Consider the following 17,164-nt stretch of genomic DNA (forward strand, 5'->3'; position numbering starts at 1 on the left):
CGTCCCCGCCCCTCGCGCGCCGCGTCGCGAGGCGCGCGCCCGCCCGCCGCCCGCCGCGGATCGCGTGGTCTGGCTCGGCTCTCCGCGCCGCTCCCCCCCTGGCCGTCCGCACCACTGCAGCCCCCCGAGCCGCCCCGGGCCGGGGGCGGGGGGACGCAGGCGGCGGACCGAGGTCCGCCAGGCCGGCTAGGCGCGCCGGAGCCTTCTGCCCGGCGCGCCGCTCAGCGTCCGCCCGTCCGCGCCTCCCCGCGTCCGCGCGGCCCGGGCCCCGGCGCCCCGCCAGCGGCCTCGAGCGGGGCCCGCGGCGCGCCCGGCCCCTCCGCGCAGATGGCCACTCAAGTGGAGCCGCTGCTGCCGGCGGGTGCCCCGCTGCTGCAGGCCGAGGAGCACGGCCTGGCGAGGAAGAAGCCGGCGCCCGACGCCCAGGCCGAGTCGGGCCCGGGCGACGGCGGTGGTGAGCCCGACGGCGGCGTCCGCAGGCCGCGGCCCGCCTGCGCCAGGCCTGGCCGCGACGGCGCGGAGCGCGAGAGCCCGCGACCACCCGCGGCTGCGGAAGCCCCAGCGGGGAGCGACGGCGAGGACGGCGGCCGGCGTGACTTCGTGGAGGCACCGCCGCCCAAGGTGAACCCGTGGACGAAGCACGCGCCGCCGCCGGCCGCGGTGAACGGACAGCCGCCTCCAGGTGGGTCTGCGCGGCTCGGCACTGGCCCGCGCAGTGACGCGGGCGTTTCCCTCGGAGCGGGGCTACCGGGGCCGCAGCGGTTGGTGGCAACGGCATGCCTCGGGCCTAGCTTGGCGGACTGGGCCGGGCGGGGCCGCTCGGTGTGCCCTGTGCTCCCTATGCGTCTCGGCGCCTCGAGAGTGCGTGTTCAGTGAACATGTGTCACGGCTCCGAGCCGGGCCTGGCTTTGAACTTTGCAACTTTGCGCTTCGGGGAGCCGGGTGAAGCGTGGGGAGCGCGGGCCCCTGCGTGCCCGGGAGCCGGTTGCGGCCCGGGGCGACGCGAGGGGCGTGTGTGGCGGCGAGGGAGTGGCCGCGCCGGTGCGGGGCGGGCGGGTGACAGTTGGGCGCCATGCGCCGTGCCAGGACTGTTCGCAGCGCTCGCCGGCCGGAGCTGCGCGCGGGGCTCCCCTCCCCCGCTGAGTCCCGGTGGGAGGTGGCTCGGGAATCCTAGCCGGGTGCGATCGGCGTGGGCATCTAGTGGCGCACCACTCGGGCACAGCCTCCGCTTGGGTACTCCCGGGTGTCTGGTAGTGAGCATGGCCCTTGAGTTTGATCGTCGGAGTCCTGGTACTTTTAACTTTAAAAAAATGAAAAAAAAAAAAAAAAACCAAAAACTTGCTATGGAGCTTTGGTGTGGTTGCCTAACCTAAGCTGGGCACCGAGGAAGTCGGAGCTACCGGCTTTCAGGTTCCAGAGTGGTGGAAAGTGTAGGCCTAGCCCTGGGGGAAACCAACCAGCACGTTGGTTGCCCTTTCGATTTCTCTTAGGGTTGCTTCATAAGGAAGAGGGCACATGGGGTTGGGGGTGTTGTAGTACCAGAGTTTTCTCTCCTCTTCTCCTTTCCTTCCCGAATCCTCTTATGCAAGGGGCAGTACTGAAACCTCCATTTTCTTTCATATCCTCGTTTTCCACCCACAGAGTGGGGGAATCAACTTTAAGACGCTCTTTGGCCCTGCCCCTCTTTAAATTCAGAGGTATAATCATCCTCTCGAGCCGCGCTCCTCAGAAGTTTAAATGAGGCTGTTCGCTCAGTTCGCCGCACTTAGCTACTGGTGAACCTGCCTTGTGGGTTTTAAATCAGCTGTGACATCAGGCAGGATTGGGTGCCTGAGCTGGCATTTTGTGTAAAGCCATGGGCCCTTGATAGCTTGCGTCATTGGAGTTATTGATCGTGGGAAGAAGACAGTTTGGCTGGCATCTCAACTTTTCCTCAGGATAAAGCCAAACTCAATTTAAGTGACCAAAGCACACATTTTAGGTATGGTATATCTGTTCTGTTCCAGTGGGGTTTTTGTTGTTGTTGTTGTTTTTTGTTTTGTTTTGGTTTGTTTGTTTTGTTTTGTTTCTTTTGTAATTTTACCAGTTGATTTTGATAGAATCTTTGGAGTAGTTTTTTGACAGACTTACCAGAACTAATCCAATAGTTTCTGAATTTAAGCTTGTTAAGACGTTGGTGCTTTTTTTAAAGTGAATTCTGTGATTGGGGTGTCTGTTTGGTAAGGTTAGGTGGTGGCCTCAGCCAAAGGGATCTGTAGGTTCCTTTTCAGCTCTGATTTTATCTTCAGCCAGGACATCTTTAAGTGAATGTGTCACCAGTGGAGTGGTTGTGTGGTCTTGGGGTTTTTATGTTCTGTGATGCATGTGTTTTTGGGAGTGTACAGAAATGAGTGTCTCATAAGCAAGCTAAGCTTTCCAAAGCTTGCTGCAAATGCCTATTTTTAGCCTTCTTTTGGCTCAGAGATGCTGGTGTTTTAGTATTTAAGGGACACAAGCAGTAGCTAGTAATAAAGTATGTTTTACCCTCTCTTCCTTCCATATGGCATTTTCTATCTTGTTTAACCTCTAAGTCCCAGGTTTGTATTGGGGAGAGGGGAAAGTGAGGGCATAGTCTTAGTGTGGCCTGGAATTTAGCTTGGAACTTAATCAAGGCTGGTCCTAAACTCCTGATTCTCCTACCTCCCCATTCCCACCTCTGTGTTTGTTGTTCCTTAGTTCCAGTTTCATTCTTTCTTTTCTTTATACATAATGTACCTACTGCAGTTTCCCCTTCATTTTTCCCCCACCCCCAACTCCACCCCACCCCACCCCCCTGTTTTAGATTTATGGGTTTTTTGTTTTTGTTTTCTCTGTTTTTTTGAGACAGGGTTTCTCTGTAACCCTGGCTTTCCTGTAGACCAGGCTGGCTTCGAACTCAGAAATCCACCTGCCTCTGCCTCCCAAGTGTGGGGATTAAAGGCATGCGCCACCACTGCCCTGCTAGGTTTATGGTTTTAAGTTTTGGGATTTGTCCTTTTGGACATCCTCCCGAACAGTATTATTTCCATTCTTTCCCCTTATTCCAGCCACACCCCCTCTCAATCTTGAGTGCCCAAGTGGGAAGAGATGCATAGATTTTGGGGTCAGTCTGCCTGTGTTGTTTCTCTGTCTCTTGTTAGCTGAGTCCTACCTTCCTCATGATGTGCATGCCTCTCAGGATAGTGGTGACCCTTCACTGTGATAACAGCGTTTCTCAGCCTTCCTAATATAATATAATTTAAATATAATTCCTCAGTCCTGGTGACCCACCCCCCAGCCATAAAGTTATTATTATTTTTGTTTTTTTGAGACAGGGTTTCTCTGTATAGCCCTGGCTGTCCTGGAACTCACTCTGTAGACCAGGCTGGCCTTGAAATCCGCCTGCCTCTGCCTCCCAAGTGCTGGGATTAAAAGCATGTGCCACCACTGCCTGGCACAAAATTATTTTTATTGCTTCTTCATAACTAACTTTGCTATTGCTGTGAATCATGATGTAAATATGTTTTCTGGTGGTCTCTGGTGAATCCTGTGAAAGAGCTTAAGAACTGTTGGTTCAGTGCCTAAGAGATTATGGGACCTTCAGAAACTTTTATGTGGGTCTTTTTTTTTTTTTAACTTGTAAAAGAAGGCAGAGAATGCACATCTATTATTTTTTTGTGCCTAGTTTAGCACCCCCACAAGAAATAGTTTGCTTTAAAGTTGACCTTTGAACTGGGTGTGGTGGTTCACACCTGTGATCCCTGCAGAAGAGTGGTTATGGCAGAAGGACGACTGAGAAATCAGGGCGTGGTGATACTAAACAAACAGACAAACAAACAAACAAACAAAACCCCCCACCCTTACAATAAAAATTCACATAAAACAATTGCTTTTGGGGCTGGAGAGAGGGTTCAGTGGTTAAGAGCATCGATTGCTCTTCCATTGGTCCCAGCAACCACATGGTGGCTCACAACCATCTGTAATGGGATCTGATGCCCTCTTCTGGTGTGTCTGAAGAGAGCTACAGTGCACTCACATACATTAAATAAAGAAATAAATCCTTTAAAAAAAGTTACTTTTGATTGGCCATGGATGGAAAGCATATTCATGGTGCATGGACAGATGGACAGTCGTCATCTTCTTGTATCTATTTTTATGTGTGGCATGTGGAAATGAGAAGACATTCATTCATTCATTCATTTTTTTGTGGTAGAGTTTCTCTGGGTAGCAGCTCTGACTGTCTTAGAACTCTATAAACCACAGGCCTTGAATTCAGAGATCCACCTGTCTCTGCCTCTCCAGTGCTGGGATCAAAGGTGTGTGCTACCACTGCCCAGCTCTGCCAGGACATTTTACAAGCATCTGTTCTCTCCTTCCATCATATATGGGCCCTGTGAACTGAATTCAGGTTGTCAGGCTAGGTGGCAAGTGCTTTTTAAAAACAAAAACAAAAAACCCTGCTGAGCCATTTTACCAAATCTTGGTATCAACACACCTCTCCCCCTGCTCTGAGTAACTGCCCTGGAACTCAGTTTGTAGACCAGGCTGGCCTCAAACTCAGAGATCCGCCTGCCTCTGCCTCCCGAGTGCTGGGATTAAAGGTGTGCGCCACTACACCTGGCTGTAACTAACAGCTTTAACCGTAGGTCAGACACTCAAAGAAAATAACTTTTTTTTTTCGTTTGTTTATGTTTTTTCAAGTCAGGGAGGGGTTCACTGTGTAGCTTAGACTCTTGGAACCCACTTTATAGATTAGGCTGGCCTTGAACTAAGAGACCCACCCCACCTTCCTGAGTGCTGGGATCAAAGGGTACACCACCATTGCCTAGATGAAATGACTACTTTTGCTTTGGAATGTGGTATAATGATGGGGAGATCTTCATGCTTTTGCTGTCTGAAGCTGAGAATAGAGGCATGCCCACCCTTCACTTCTAGCAATGATGATTTTTTAAAAGCAATTGAAAAGTAATTATTTTTATGTACATTGGTGCTTTGTATATATGTACATCTGTGTGAGGGGGATGGACTCTCTGGAACCAGAGTTAGAGGCAGTTGTAAGCTGTTGTGTGAGTCCTGGCAATTGAACCTGGGTTCTCTGGAAGAGCAGCCAGTGCTCTTAACCACTGAGCCATCAGTGTCTGCCTCTCACTGGGTATATTGAGGAAGCTTGTGCCTCAGCTGGGGATAGAATCTTTGAGAGTGCTTCATTTCTGTTTGTGTGAGTTTCTTTGAAACAGAGCTGATGATTGCAGTCCGGGTTACAAAGCCAGCTAACTGATGGTGTCCTGGGACCCTGTTCTGGTCTGCCCCTGCTGCTATAGTAATTGGTCATCACTAGGGCCTCTCAACATCATTAGGTCTTCAAACTTCTGGGTCTGGAAACTGGATTTACACTTTTGGTCCCTAGCTAAGTTTCTGAGTTGCTGGGTAATCTTGGAACTGTGTACCTCTCTGAGCTACTACTAATTTACTCCTTGAAAGACAAATAATGGCAGTGGGTTTGGAGTGTTGTGAGAATTGAAGGTGGTAAATGTTTACAAAGCTCTTAGTACATGTGTCAGACACAGTGGAGCCCTTAAATATTGCCTGTAGTAAACACTGTTTAAAATTATTTTTGTGGGTCCAGTGAAATAGCTCAGAAGATGAAGGCACCTGGTACCTTCTAACCCTGAAGATCTAAGTTAGATCTAAGTTAGATCTTCAGGACCCACGTGGTTGATAACTTCAAGTTGTACTTTGACCATACACACAGAAATAAAAAGTAGTATACCTTATGTAATAAATAGTTACTGTGTCTAAACCCCACTCAGTCCCACTGACAGGCATGGGTCTATCTGATTTATTTCTTCATTTGCAGGGAATTAGATTAGATCTAAATGTCTTTTAGGTTCCAGTGTTAAAACTGTTCTCCCTGTTAGAACCTCAAGCCCACTTAACTCATCAAAGCAAAATTAAAGTGGAGGTTTAAATTGAATTGTATGTGTTTTCAAGTCTACCAATGTGATTGGGAACTCCTGTCTTGACTCAGAGCCTCAGTAAAGGCTGGAGAGAGACTCTTGGTCTCACTCACTGAGGGTGGTAGATGAGGAGGACGTGTGCTGGAGTGATTGACCTTAGTGTATGGTCATAGAAAGCTTATAACAGCACTTGTGAAATACTGCCCACCCACAAAGCGTTGAGAAAATAGGATGACCTTGAGGTCCCCATCCTAAGTACTGGAATTAAAAGTTTGTGTGGCTAACCGAGGTTATCCAGTGTTTAACTAGAAATTCTGTACAACAGTTTGTTTTTATCGGTAAATAAGCAGACTTTTAGAAGGTTCGTGTTAAAGATGAAAAGGTTGAAGTCCAGTCATGCATGGTAATGAATCTTGTCTGGATCTTCATTTGAACAAGTTGGACCATGAGATGTTTTGAAGCAGGGTGTGGTAGCTCATGTCTGTGCTCCCATTAGGGAGATACTGAGGCAGAAAGAGTTTTAGGTCAGATCGGGCTAGAGTGAGATTAGCCCCAAGCAAACAGACTCCCAAATAAGTCCCTTTGACTTGAGGAGATGTGATCATCTTAGTTTATTAGGAAGTTATCCTGTTTTATTTGGTATATGGTCATCCCCTTGTTTTGAGTTTGTTAGGTTAGGTTAGTGCAGACGAGCACTAAGAGCTGTTAGTGCAGCTTGAGTAAATGAGGCTTAAGACTTTCCTCACCCTAGTTCATGTCACTTTTTCTTCTGAAGAAGGCACAGTTAGGATTCTTTTTCAGGGAAGGGGAGGTGACTTTGGCTCTTGGGGATGGGGTAGTTACATGCTCTCGAATTCTGAACCTCCTGAGAGACGGAATCCTTGCTTACCCGGGTAACTCTGTGTCTGAAGTGGGTCCCAGTCAGAGTCAGCATACCATCTCTGTCTCCCTTCCCTGGGAAACAAGCAGAGAAGGAGCAGTGCCCCAAACCACAAAGCCCTCTTAAAAATGGAGAGCTTGGGAAGGGAGTGTCCCCTCACAAAATCCAAGAGGAGATCAGAGGGGTAATTAGGTGTTGGGGCTCTAGAAGGGTTTTCAGTCCAGGCTCATAGACCTCTGTTGGCTGGTCCAGAGTGATCTCACAGACATGGCCTGAGAGAGGGTGACTTTAACCTTCTAGGCCTGAGGTTTTGTTAACAGCTAATGAAGTGGAGGGAGAAGCTGAAGACATTTAAATTAGAACCTGGGCAGAGTGTGTCTTCCCTGTTTCCTGCCTTCCTTCCTAGCTTGCCCATACAGGAGTAGCTGACTCACAGCCAGAAGATTCAGTCCATAACTAGATTTGTGTAGTCTGAGGTGATTGTCTTGGGGGGAGGGTATTTCATGCCTTTCCTAAATGGGAATGAGTAGCCATGAGTCTGGTGAATTTTGAGACGGCTAGCTTCCTGTAGTGGGTGACCCTGAGGTGTCTCCTTGAGGGTTTTCCATGAAATAATAGGGACCTTTGTCATTTAGCTGAGTCTTTGGACTGGCTGAGCTCTAGGTGTGGGGAAGGGCCTTCCTGGTGAATTATGTTGACCACCAGAGAGGGTGGGGGAGGGAAGGAGGGGTGTCCATGCATACATTATCCTACAGTAGCCAAGATGTATAGTTTTAAACCAGTCGTTGTCTCCGCAGGTGCTCCTTAATCTGATTCCTATATGAAAAGCAGACAGCTTTGGCCAGCTCTAAGTGTTAAGAGAAACTTGATGCCACCCTGCACTGTTTTTGTCAAGGTGCATCTAATTCATCAGGACAGTCCTTTCCAGGCCATAAAAATTGCTTCTAGATCTAGATAGTTCTTTATATTCTGAGTGTCTGAACTCTAACTCATCCCAGCTGTTGTCCCCCAGTTCTTTCCTGTCTCCTGTTAACTCCTGCTCAGAACCCTCTGCTTTTCAGAAGAAGAGTCCTTAGCTTCGCCCAACGAAGACTCCCTCCCTACCCATCATGCACTATGTATCACTTTCTTCTTCCCAGGCGTGACTGTAGTGTGTCTGGTATGCTTTTGCTTTGGACCTTTGGTTCTGGGTTTTCCTCTGGGTTGATGTCCTGGTGAGGCCTTCCCAGACCACCCTGCATAGTCTCGAAACCCTGGCCCTGGACTGCATCCCCTCCCTCTGACCTTGCTTTGCCTTTTTTAGCTTTGTCTCCATTTGGTTAAGCTGTCCCTAGCACCTAGAGTCAAGGCTGACAGGTTGTAGTGGCAGCTCAGTGAACACATACTGATAAGCAGGTAAATGGGTGGTGTGCTTTGTGGGTTTGCTATGGTGTGAGATGTTGAACCTACTATAGTAGATAGGAAGACATGTACCTAAAGTTCAGTGTGTGGAAGAAAGTGCCACGTGAGAGCATATGTAGTGCAGCCGAGGCATCCTGTGCAGTTCAGCTCAGAGTTGCTGAGAACAGGGCTGAGCTGACATGGGGTGAGTGGGTTTGGTGAGCAAAGCCTGGGATTACTTCATTGTTGGTTGAGAGCAGGGTGGGCTCAAGGAGCTGAATTCCCTGTGGTTGGAGTATTGCCAACTAGAAAGGTGGGTAGTCCTGCTTCATAGTGCCAAGTCCCAATTTTAGCAGAAGTCCATGGGCAGGCAGCCTTAGGGGATTTTAAGTGAAAAGAGATGTGGTCAGATTTTTCCTTTTACAAGATGACTTTGGCAGAACTTCTTACTTTAAGGTAAATGATTTAGAGTTTCATGTCTGATCTTTTGGACTACAATTCCCAGATTACAGAAAGGAGCCCCACATGCTATACTGCTTCCCAGCCACTTTGCAGCACAGTCCCAGGATGGATCCCAGGTGTGGTTTTCTACATGTCTGAATTCAACTGAGTTAACACCTGTGCTCAGGTACAGGGAATTTGCATTGTCTCAGAGAGGCTGCTAAATGTCTTCCTGAGAAGATTGGCCTAAGGAGGTGGGCTTTGTTTCAGTCCAGTATCTAGTTGTCAGCTCTATTCGGGTAGTTGTGCCTGGTGTTCAGTTGTCCTCCTCCTCTTTTTAAGAGAATGGGAATTACTACAATTGGAAGAGGCTGCAAAGATAGATTCTTCCTTTGCAGGGTACTTCATTTGCAGAACTTAGATGGGAGGTGCTTGGACTCTGGATTTCGGAGGGTTCCGGCTTGAGACTGGGTTACTTTGGTGTGAGACAGGATGAGTAGGACAGGAGAGGTTTGTAGAGGAGGAGACTGCCACCTCCTGGGAACAGAGAGTGAGGAAGACACTGGGCACATTTCCAGTCACCTACTTCAGCTCAGTCTCCACTAACTAAAGTATTTCTAAAGTCTCCTAAAATTGTGCCACACCTGTAGGGGACCTTGTATTGGAACCATGGCACTCAACCTACTAGTACCAGTAGGTGAAGGTGAGTTTAGCTGAGAGTGTGCAAGAGTTTTGCAGGAGCCTGGCCCAGAGACTGGTGTTTTACTTACTCTCCCGGCCTTGGATTTGGCCTTTTATTTTGCTTAACAGGATATTGTTGAAGCCATTCTTCCTCTTGATCCAGCATCTTCTATCACTTTTCCTAGAATTTGGACCTGTGCATAGAAAGTTGCTGTCACATCTTTTAACTGGTTTTCCTCCTGACCCTGCCCTCTGCTGGTTTATCAGAGGTGAACTTAACCTTGTAAGAGTCTGGGTGTGGTGGCCACGCATTTAATCCCAGTACTGGGGGGGTGGGGGTGGCAGAGGCAGGCAGATTTCTGAGTTCGAGGCCAGCCTGGTCTACAAAGTGAGTTCCAGGACAGCCAGAGCTATACAGAGAAACCCTGTCTGGAAAAACAAAACAAAACAAAAGAAGCTTGTAAGAGGCAGGAGGAGGATTTACCAGTGTGACATGGAGGAGGAGGAGGTCGGATATACCTCGTGGCAGACATGGACTAAAATAAACAGGTTAAGTTAGATTTTGTTGGGAGATTAAAAAGGGAAAAAAAAAAAAACACACCTTGTAAGAAGCCCAAATGGAGGTGGGGTGTGTGCATGTGTCCCTTCACCTGCCCAATTGATTGCCTGTTTTGAGGTCAGAGGACAACTTGCAGGAGTTGGTGTTTTCCACTATGTGTGTCCCAGGGATGGAAATCAGTTCTCCTTTACCTGCTGAGCCATCTCATGCCTCCCCACCCACTCCAAATTGTCGCTCTTGAAATTTTTAGATGAGCCTGGGTGCTTTGTGGTAAAACTGTCCATTTAGTGCTTTGGTACCTTTCCACAGCTTCAGATTTGTTGCAGACAGGTCTCCTTTCCTATGTATGAGAAAAAAAAATCAGTTGGCATTAATAGCATAGTCTTGTTTTGGAGTTAAGTCCTATCATCTCAGTGACCTTATGGTTAAGTTTTGGTGTAGGTGTGGGGGAGCATTAGTGGATTTTGACTTGATCAGTTGGTAACTTTGAACAGTGTCCCCAAGTGAATGTAGCAGGTGCTCAGCTCCCCTCCCCCACTAACTATTGAATAGTTAGGTGGTTATTTCCTGAAGACCCTTTTGATTCAGAAAGTTCCTAGGCTCTATTAAATAGACCCCACCTTCATATTAAGGAGAGTCTTTTATCTGAAAGAAACAGGTCAGAAGTGTGGTGGTGAACATCTTTAATTCTGGATCCAGAAGGGAGGCAGAAGGATTATCATGAGCTAGAGGCCAGTTTGAGATACTGTAGCAAGAGCCAGAGTAGGTGGAGCTACAGCCACACCAAAAACAAACAAACAAACAAACAAACAAAGTCTGGACAGCAATGGCAAGTGAATGTGTCTCTTGAGATTGAGATAAGTATGGTCTACATTGGGTATTCCAGTAGGGACTTTTGAAACTCTGTGTTAAAAAGAAGTCACAAAGTGTCTGCCTGTGTCTACATCTCATGCCCAGCTTTGCCTCCTGACAGCTAGCTAGCTTGCTTTTTTTGTTTGATTTTTGTTTTGTTTTGGGTTTTTTTTTAGCCTTGGCTGTCCTGGAACTCACACTGGTCTTCCAGGCTGGTCTCAAACTCAGAAATTCGCCTGCCTCTGCCCCCCAAGTGCTGGAATTAAAGGTGTGTGCCGCCGCTGTCCGGCTGACAGTTTTAAAGTTGCTTTAAGGATAACTTTAAAGGAATCATCTGTATTTTAAAATTGGGAAAATGCTGTAGTTATGGTGGCACACATACAGGCTTCGCTGTAATCCCAACACCTGGGAGGCAGAGACAGGCGGATTTCTCTGAATTTGAGGCTAGCTAAGACAGCTAGAACTATGTTAGAGACCCTGTCTCAAAAGATCCACCTCCAGACAAAAAGTCTATAAACTATCTGTCTAAGCGTAGGGATATCCAACTTTGCTTTTAAAACTAAAAGGACAGTGTGTAAAGCTATGCTGAATTAATTGTCTCTGATACTGGGTGAGAGCCATGGTCTGCACCACTAGCCAGTAGCTGTCTACTTGCAACCCACTGCTAGGCCCTGCAGGCCCTCAAGTTTGCATCCTTCATGAATGAGGCTTCCTCCTAGCATGAGGCCTGTGAGTCCAGATACTGTGCTTCATCATAAAAAGGAAGGGAAACCAAGGAGTAGCCTTGTAGACAGTTGAGAGGAGTTGTTAGATGAGACTCGAAAGCTCTCCCATCTTCTAAGGGAGAGCAAGTGTGGTGAAGACCTGATACTAAGAGCATTGTGACCTGCGGCCCTGGAGCGAAGCTGGGGATGAACTTGCCAAGGAAATTGTTGTGTTAGTTAGCAGGTAGCCTTTCCATTTCTGTCCCCTCTGGTGGACTGGGTATATAAATTAGCATCATTGGTTTCAGTCTGTTAAAGCCCCTTGTACGCCTGTTATGTTGTAGGTGTGAAGAGGACTATACAGGTGTTAACTCTCACAATGGAAAGGGGAAAGAAAGATCCTGAGTAGAAAGAAGCCTTGTAAAGTGTGATCCTGTTTAGGGAAGGGAACCAAGGCTTCTTGGAGCATTTCTCTGGACAGAGGCTCCTCCTGGCAGTGCTGTTCTGTGCTCCCTGTAGTAGGGAAGGTAGGAAATGACATAGGGGGTTTGAAAGATCAGCTGCTAGATCAGCTGTGCATCTCACTGAAAGACTTGAGAGACTTTACTGTATTTCCCCACTTCCTTTCCTGCTTCCTGTGAATGGAAGTGGTTGAGTCACAAGGTCTTTCAAGACTTTCCCATTAGGATTAAGTTTGCTATATCAATTGAATCAGAAGTTAATACCCTGGTTGTTGAGATCTTATTTAGAGACTCAGATGGGACCAGCTTTCTTCCTCAGAGCTACACTAAGTAAGGCAGTGGGACTCTTAGGTGTGTGTGTGTGTGTGTGTGTGTGTGTGTGTGTGTATATATATATATATATATATATATATATATATGGCATTGTGATCTAGGTTTCAGGTTTGTGTTCAGGTAAGATGGACTGTCCTAGGTGGTAAGTAGCAGACAGTGATAGGAACTTGGAAGGATTCTTAAATCCCATGTCTAGTTCAATAGGATCATTCCTGAGAATCCCCTTCTGGCCTGAACATGCAGGGCTGGTAGAAGCTAGGGTCCAAGAGTTAATCAACTTAGCAGAATCGGGGCAGACCTAAGAGGCTCACTAGTATCCAATGTTCAGGCTTGTTCACACAGGCCCCATGGCTTGAACTTTAACCATTCATTGTGTGACAGGAACTGCTTGGCTCCCATCAGTTTGAACAGCCTACTAAGAGTTAGGCCTTGGGAATTCTGCTGTGCACTAGATGGAGAGGTCTGGCCTCATTGTTTACATTCCCACAGGGAAGTAGTGAACTACCAATTATCGTTTCCTGCCTAACATCACCTCCCAAAACAGCAGCTCAAAGAATCAGCCATCTTGAGGGTGTGGTGTACAATCCTGTTATCCCAGCTACTCTGGAATCAATTTTCATAGGGAGGTATTGGGCAGAGGCTGTTAAGGTGTTGGCATGATCCGAAGAATCATTCTAGCCAGAGTGCAGTCAGCATCCTCCAAGGACAGAAATGACCTGTGTAGATGAGGAGGGCTCAGCTTTACAGGGGGCTCTGCACTCTGTTGTGGAGGCTGGAGAGCAGTGGCTGCAGCATATGCTTTGAGATTCCTCAGAACCGTGGAGAGTGCTGAGTGGGGAGCAAGGTGGAAGCAGAAAGGCCTGCAGGAAACGCAGGTAAATCAGAGTCGAAACTAAGAAGGAGCTACTTGTAGCTGAACATTCATTCTTTGCTTCCCTTCTCTCCTCCCCCCCCCCCCATTTTGATACTTAGTAACAAAAAATGTTCCAGACAAGGATTGAGCCAAAATTACAAGATAAAGTAAGGGTTAAAGTTGTTTTTAGCTCTGTTTCTTAGAGACTTTAAGCAATCTGAAAGTTGTTTTGTTTGGTCTAAAACAGGACTTGAATCATGGTATTCAAGTGAGATTTCAACAGAAAAATTTTCTTTTGTCTTCTGTCAAAGCAGAACGAAATCAGAATTTTCATTTGTACCTGTAAGTTAGGAAATGTGTGGGCCTGGAGAAGAAGGTTCAACCAGTTAATAGCACTCGCTGCTCTTGCAGAGGACCCCAGATGTGCTTCTTGCAGCCACTATGGCTGGTTCATGGTCTTTGTAACTTTAGCTCCAGGGTATCTAATGCCCTCTTACCCTCTGAGGGCACTGCACTCAGTGAGTATACACACATTCATGTGAACACATAATTTAAAATAAAATACATCACTTCCCTCCCCTCCCCCTCCCTTCCTCCCCCCTCCTTCCCTCCCTTCCTCCCTTCCTCCCTTCCTTCCTGTTTTTTCGAGACAGGGTTTCTCTGTGTACCCCTGGCTGTCCTGGAACTCACTTTGTAGACCAGGCTAGCCTCGAACTCAGAAATCCGCCTGCCTCTGCCTCCCGAGTGCTGGGATTAAAGGCGTGCGTCACCACGCCCAGCTAGGACTGGATTTTTAATCTTCTCTCCTGCTTCTGTTTAAGATAGGATGTAGCTGTGTAACCTAGACTGGCCTGTAACTCTCTTGAGTAATCCAGCCTGACTTAGAATTTGTGATCCTCTCTCATCAGGTATGTGCTGTCATGTCTAGAGAAGGACTTGGGCAGGAAAGCTGATACAGCCTGTTTTCTGGTCATGCTTGGGTTGTGGGATGTCTGCTTACCTAGATTCTTTGTGTCTTTTTCACAGTTAGGACCTGGTTTCATTTAAATGATTCTAGAAAAGCTCCAACCCACATTCTTTGTTCATCTGATGATACTTCTGACAGGCTCTCTGGTAAAGTGCCCCTTTAGCACATCTGAAGTCTCTTTTTCTGCAGAAGATCTGTGGTTGCAGCCTTTGGCTTCAGCTAGGGGTTGTGTGGTCCTGGTGAAGCTCTGTGCCCTGGGCTTGGTGGATTACACAGAATCCTCTGTAGGCAGGTGGAAGGTGTGGAATCTGTCCTCTTGCCTTCCCTTTGAGAAGTATGTGAGAGTGGTCTTTATCAGAGGGTTGCTGTGAGGCCCACTTGACTTGGCAGGATGGTTAAGTTGTGAGTCAGCCTCCTGGGTTTCTTTTTTTCCTTTCTAATTTTTTTGAACCAATTCACTGTTTCCCTGTGGCTTGCTGCCTTTTACTTCCTCTTCACATCTCAAGTGCCTAGGAGCTGAGATAGTGATGCCATGCCAGTCAGACAAAAGCGGCATTGGGTTCTTTGGTTCCAGTTCTCTTGAGCTGGTATCTCTCTACTTTCACCTGCTTGTTCTCATTCCCCTGATGGGTGGAGGTGGAATAAGATGTGGATGGGTAGCTTAGGATACCAGCAGTAAAACGGCAGAGAGTCACAAGTCCTGGGTACAGTATGGAATGATTATTGACACCCCCCCCTTAAAATTATTTATTTTAAATCGTGTATGTATTCTTGCAGAGGCCACCTGAAAATTTGAGGAATCTAACTCAGGACTCAAACTCTAGTCCTTTGAAAGAGCAATACATATATTCTTAACGGTGGAGGTATCTATCCAGACCCAGTGACCCAGGGTCTTAATAGTTTTCTGTTCCTCTCAGGACAGAGCCTACTGTGGGTTGTTGTTAAAATGCAGCCCTGGTTGTCATGGATGGTTGTCACTAGGCCAGACTGACTTGGAACTTTACCTCCCAGCTACTGTGATTAAAGGCATTTGCCACCGTGCTGGACCTTGCTGTGGGTTTTGACCAGCTAGATAAGACTTTTCATTAGTGGACCCAGAGCAGGCTGAGATGAAAGCATGGAATCGCCAGTTCTAACTTTGGCCTTTTCTCATTCTCACAGTAGGTGTTGTGTACAGATTTAGCCAAGCTGTCGTGCCTCTGTCAAATCTTAATTCATTAGATCTGCCTCATGAGACAAGGTTGCCCTAGAGATTCTGGTTAAAGAATTGGAGTATCCAACTTGAATGCTTATCAGACCAGAATTCTGAGCCTCCATCAATATCCCATTTGTTATCTCCATTATCTCCATTAATTTTTACCATAGTTCTGAATATGATCCTTACAAGAAAATGAAGCTCTAAGAGATTCAGAAATTCAGGTTGTGCAGTAGTGAGTAGCTGAGGTTTTCCTGTAACACTGACTGACTCTGGAGACAGTGCCATCCCCGTTGTTGCCTAGCCTGTGTTCTTCCAGACCAAACTTCCTACAAAACTTAAGCTGTTTCTGGAAGGAAGGAAGGCTTGAGCCTGGAGGCCCCACTTTTCCTTTGGCAGGCTAGTCTCTGGGCATAGTGGGTATGAGGAACTTTGGATCCTGCCACGGAGACTTGGCCTTTCTTCCCCAAGAGCTACTCTTTTTAGTTATACGGTAGGGAGGGCTAGTGACCTTGGGACCTGGTCTGGAGAGTGGGAAGGATGGGGTGGTTCTCCAGGCTTTGTGATGTTCTGTGGGCCACCAACTGTTATGTGCTGGGCCTTTTAGCTTTTTGAAGTGGAAAATCTTTTTAAAATCAGGCAATAACAACTCATCAAAAATGTCCAAATAGATTTTAGCAAAAGGGAAACCTTGGCATTGTGTCCCACCAACCACCATGAGTACTAGTAAGCACCAAGAGGATTACATCTTTTTCTAAACCAGTAGTGCCTGTTAGAAATACAATACAGTGGGCTGGAAATGTTACTCAATTGGTAGAGTGCTTGCTTAGCAAGTATGAGGGAAGTTCTCTAGCTTCCAGCAGGTTTGGGAGAAGGAAGGTAGGAACTCTATTTAGTCAGTGCTTGACAGCTGTAGGGGGAAGTACACACACCTGTAGCCCTCATTCTTTCACTGCCCTTTTGTTTCCTTAAGCTCGGTGGGAGGTCACAGAGTCAGAATTGACATGGGCTGAGAGAAGCCTGGCAGTGTAAGCATACCTCTTACCTTTGCTACCTTACAGGACCAGTGTTCTTCCATACAGACCTGCTGCCTTCTCAGTTCCCACAGCCTTTGGAAGTCTCTATAGAAGAAATCAGTGGAGGGCGGCAAAAGGCCATCTGTGCTTGTCCAAGGAATGTCTCCAAACCCCCAGTACACCCTTGGTAGATGCTGACCAGCAGGGCTAGAATAGGTAGATGGGAGACTCCCCTGCATGGCTCCCTGTGCACTTCTGCTCAGCCTCCAAATCAAGATGCACAGGAGCTAGTTTCCTTGTTGCTTTGTTCTTTTGTTCTCAGAGTGAAACATGTTAGTTAGGCTGCTTCCCTGAGCACTGTTTACCTTTGAAGGAGACAGGTAGTTTGCCCCTACAGTGACCATGATAAGTACCTGGAAAGCATGAGTGGCTGTGAGCAGTGTAGATGCTGTTGGAGCAGTGTAAATGCTGGAACAGCCTGTGAATTCTGTGCCCCATGTGTCTTTGGGTTGCAGTACCAAGGCTGGCCATCCTTGCCCAGTCCTAGTCTACTTACTATACTGTGAGAAGTTACACTATGTGTCAACTTCTCTTCGGTATGTTGCTTCCCCACATAGATGCTGTGATGAAGGGTCTTTGTGGGGCAACTTTGAATCGCCCATAGGCTAAAAGGGAAAAGATAGCTGGTGACTGAGGGTCTGCCAACTTGTTGGGCTTAGGGAAGACAGCCTTCTCCAGACTTGACTCAAGCCCATTCTTGATTATCACCATCATGCCTGCCACTGTGAACCAAGTCTGCACGCTGGGAAGAATCTCTAGGTGTTTGCATGCTTTTTTTTTTTTTTTTTTTTTTTTTTTTTTTTTTTTTTTTTTTTTTTTTTTTTTTTT

At 47.3% G+C, this 17,164-nt stretch overlaps 1 protein-coding gene across 3 annotated transcripts in view; it reads left to right on the forward strand.

The window, feature by feature from the left end:
- Positions 1–289: 289 nt before the first annotated feature.
- Positions 290–17,164, forward strand: part of Larp1 (La ribonucleoprotein domain family member 1) — a 49,699-nt gene continuing 32,824 nt past the window's right edge. The window contains exon 1 of one of the 3 annotated variants that reach the window (XM_021177322.2): positions 290–682. In XM_021177322.2, the coding sequence (XP_021032981.1) occupies positions 328–682 (355 nt within the window). In that variant the 5' untranslated portion in view covers positions 290–327. Of the gene's footprint in view, positions 683–1,060; positions 1,291–17,164 lie in introns of those variants that run through there. The other 2 variants (XM_021177320.2, XM_021177323.2) reach the window with 2 other exon arrangements.

The sequence above is a fragment of the Mus caroli genome, chromosome 11 (genome assembly GCF_900094665.2).
Source record: "Mus caroli chromosome 11, CAROLI_EIJ_v1.1, whole genome shotgun sequence".
In the NCBI taxonomy this organism is placed as follows: Eukaryota; Metazoa; Chordata; class Mammalia; order Rodentia; family Muridae; genus Mus; species Mus caroli.